The 2,002-nt window shown below is 44.8% G+C and overlaps 1 protein-coding gene across 1 annotated transcript; it reads left to right on the top strand.

Annotated features, from left to right (window-relative positions):
• The first annotated feature begins 732 nt into the window (after window positions 1-732).
• LOC131050584 (uncharacterized) lies at window positions 733-1,661 on the top strand. The gene has a single exon (XM_057984782.2). It carries the CDS (start codon window positions 943-945, stop codon window positions 1,543-1,545), a length of 603 nt encoding a protein of 200 aa, XP_057840765.1. The 5' UTR covers window positions 733-942; the 3' UTR covers window positions 1,546-1,661.
• The last annotated feature ends 341 nt before the right edge of the window (window positions 1,662-2,002 follow it).

Genomic DNA, 2,002 nt, shown 5'->3' with positions numbered 1-2,002 from the left:
ATTAAAATTGAATCCTACCCTAACCTATATGAACCCAAACCACAATTTAACCCCAACTCCACCCCCCAACGCTAACCATACATGTAACCCCAGGCCTCCTTTTACTTTTCCCATAATCGCCCCCGTTGAAACAATCGCCGTGTATCTATCTATTTCATTCCATTACCCGGTATTATCTGCCTTGGAAGACCCGCTCCCAACGTCTAGAAAAAATCTCATCTCTTTTGTGTGATGATAAACAAATCATATATTTCGACAGCGACGCATGCGGTTTAGGGCGCCAATTGGTCGCAGCAGCAGTAGCGAACGAACGAACTGACAGCTGGGCCATCACGTCAATAATGGACCGACTCACTGACGGACTGAGTCACGGCGTTAACGACAAGGCTAACGGTGGGTCCCATGGGGCGACAAAAGCTGCAGGACACAGCGTGACCATCACGCAACCGGCGTGAATGAATTAATTGGGTGGTAGGGCCCATGCTGCAAGTACAAGGGACCACCTGTGAAAAAGCGGGAGATCCGTGAAACTTGCTTTTTAGAAAAATGGTTTTGTAATACGTGTAAAGTGGGACAGGAGGCATGATGCATGATATGCATGATGCATGATGCTCACACGCCACTCGTACATCTCGCCGTCGGCAACGGGGTGGAAGGATGGAAATGCTTTAAACTTATCTGGGCCCGCCATCTATTTATATATAAAGTCGTTATTCAATACCGTGGCCAATACTCCCTGCTCTGAAAGCTCAGGAATATCATTAGTTTTAGCGCCCAATTTGCCCCCATAAATACCCTCTGCTCTTCAAACCCTAGCCATCATCTACTTGTGGTTGAGTTGTGGAGGAATACTTACCTTGCTTTAAATTTAAGCCTTTGTGGTGGAGGAGGAATATACTGTGAGTCTTCAAACCCTACCGTGGTCTTCGAGTAACCCTAGCTATGTCTCAGACGGAAAGATTCAAGCGAGGCCGTGAGGAGGAGGAAGAGGAGGAAGAGAATGAGTTCTGTGAGAAGAGATTCCGCTTCCTTACGGCGGAAGGAGAGGAGCTTTTGCATCTCCTGGAGGATGTGGAGTCCTGCGGCGAGAAAAATGAGGATCTTGTTAATGGAGTAATGAAGATCCTGGAGGAGGAAATTGGCGTAGGGTTGAATGCTGATGTTTCTTCTGTTTCTTGTTCTGAAGGTTCTGAGGTGGAATCTGGCGGAAACTGTTCGCCTCAGTCCAGAATAGACCTCGGATACCTGCTGGAGGCGTCTGATGATGAGCTCGGCATACCGCCGACTGTGGATAGCTCATCTGATGAGTGCTGCTGTAGAGATATTTTGGAGAACCCTAGCGTTCCTGTCAAAGGTGAATTTGAGGGTTTGGCTCTGTGGCCGTTGGAGGACTACGGTCCGCTTGAGTTTGAGTATGATGTAAATAGATTCAATGAAGTTGAAGCTGAAAGGGGTGAGGTTGTGAATCCTTTACCTGAGTATTTGCTGTTTGAGTATTCTGATGTAGATCAGTCTTGGAGACGAGAGGCTGCCTGTGGAATTTGAGGGTTTAGGTTTCAACTGGTCTGGTCTGGCCTCTTGATGTATCATATCATACCTCTTTTACCTCTACAATGTATCAAAAATTCGGAAAAGAAAAGTGTCTGCAAATATTCTCTGAATGGCGTTGAAATTTTGAAACCCTAACTTAGGTCTTTTAAATTTTATATACAAAGCATGAGTACATGAGTAGTCTAGTCTGTTCATGAGATTTTTTGTTTCTGGTTATCAGCATAAGCTTTTCTAAACAAAGAAACTTCTTAAATGCTTTTAGCTGTGTGTATGAAAATATGTTGTACACTTTGTGAACACAAAGATGCAATAGGAATCTCTAAGTTTCCCGGTCCCCGGAAATTAAATCGGTTAAGCGTACGGTGAATCATATTTTGATATGGAGTAATTGTACGGGACGGGAGACGTGTGGTAGTGGACGGAAAGTGAAAAAGTAAAAGCATTTTTTTGA

The sequence above is a fragment of the Cryptomeria japonica genome, chromosome 2 (genome assembly GCF_030272615.1).
Source record: "Cryptomeria japonica chromosome 2, Sugi_1.0, whole genome shotgun sequence".
NCBI classification, from domain to species: Eukaryota; Viridiplantae; Streptophyta; class Pinopsida; order Cupressales; family Cupressaceae; genus Cryptomeria; species Cryptomeria japonica.
This window is presented reverse-complemented; position numbering and strand designations above follow the sequence as displayed.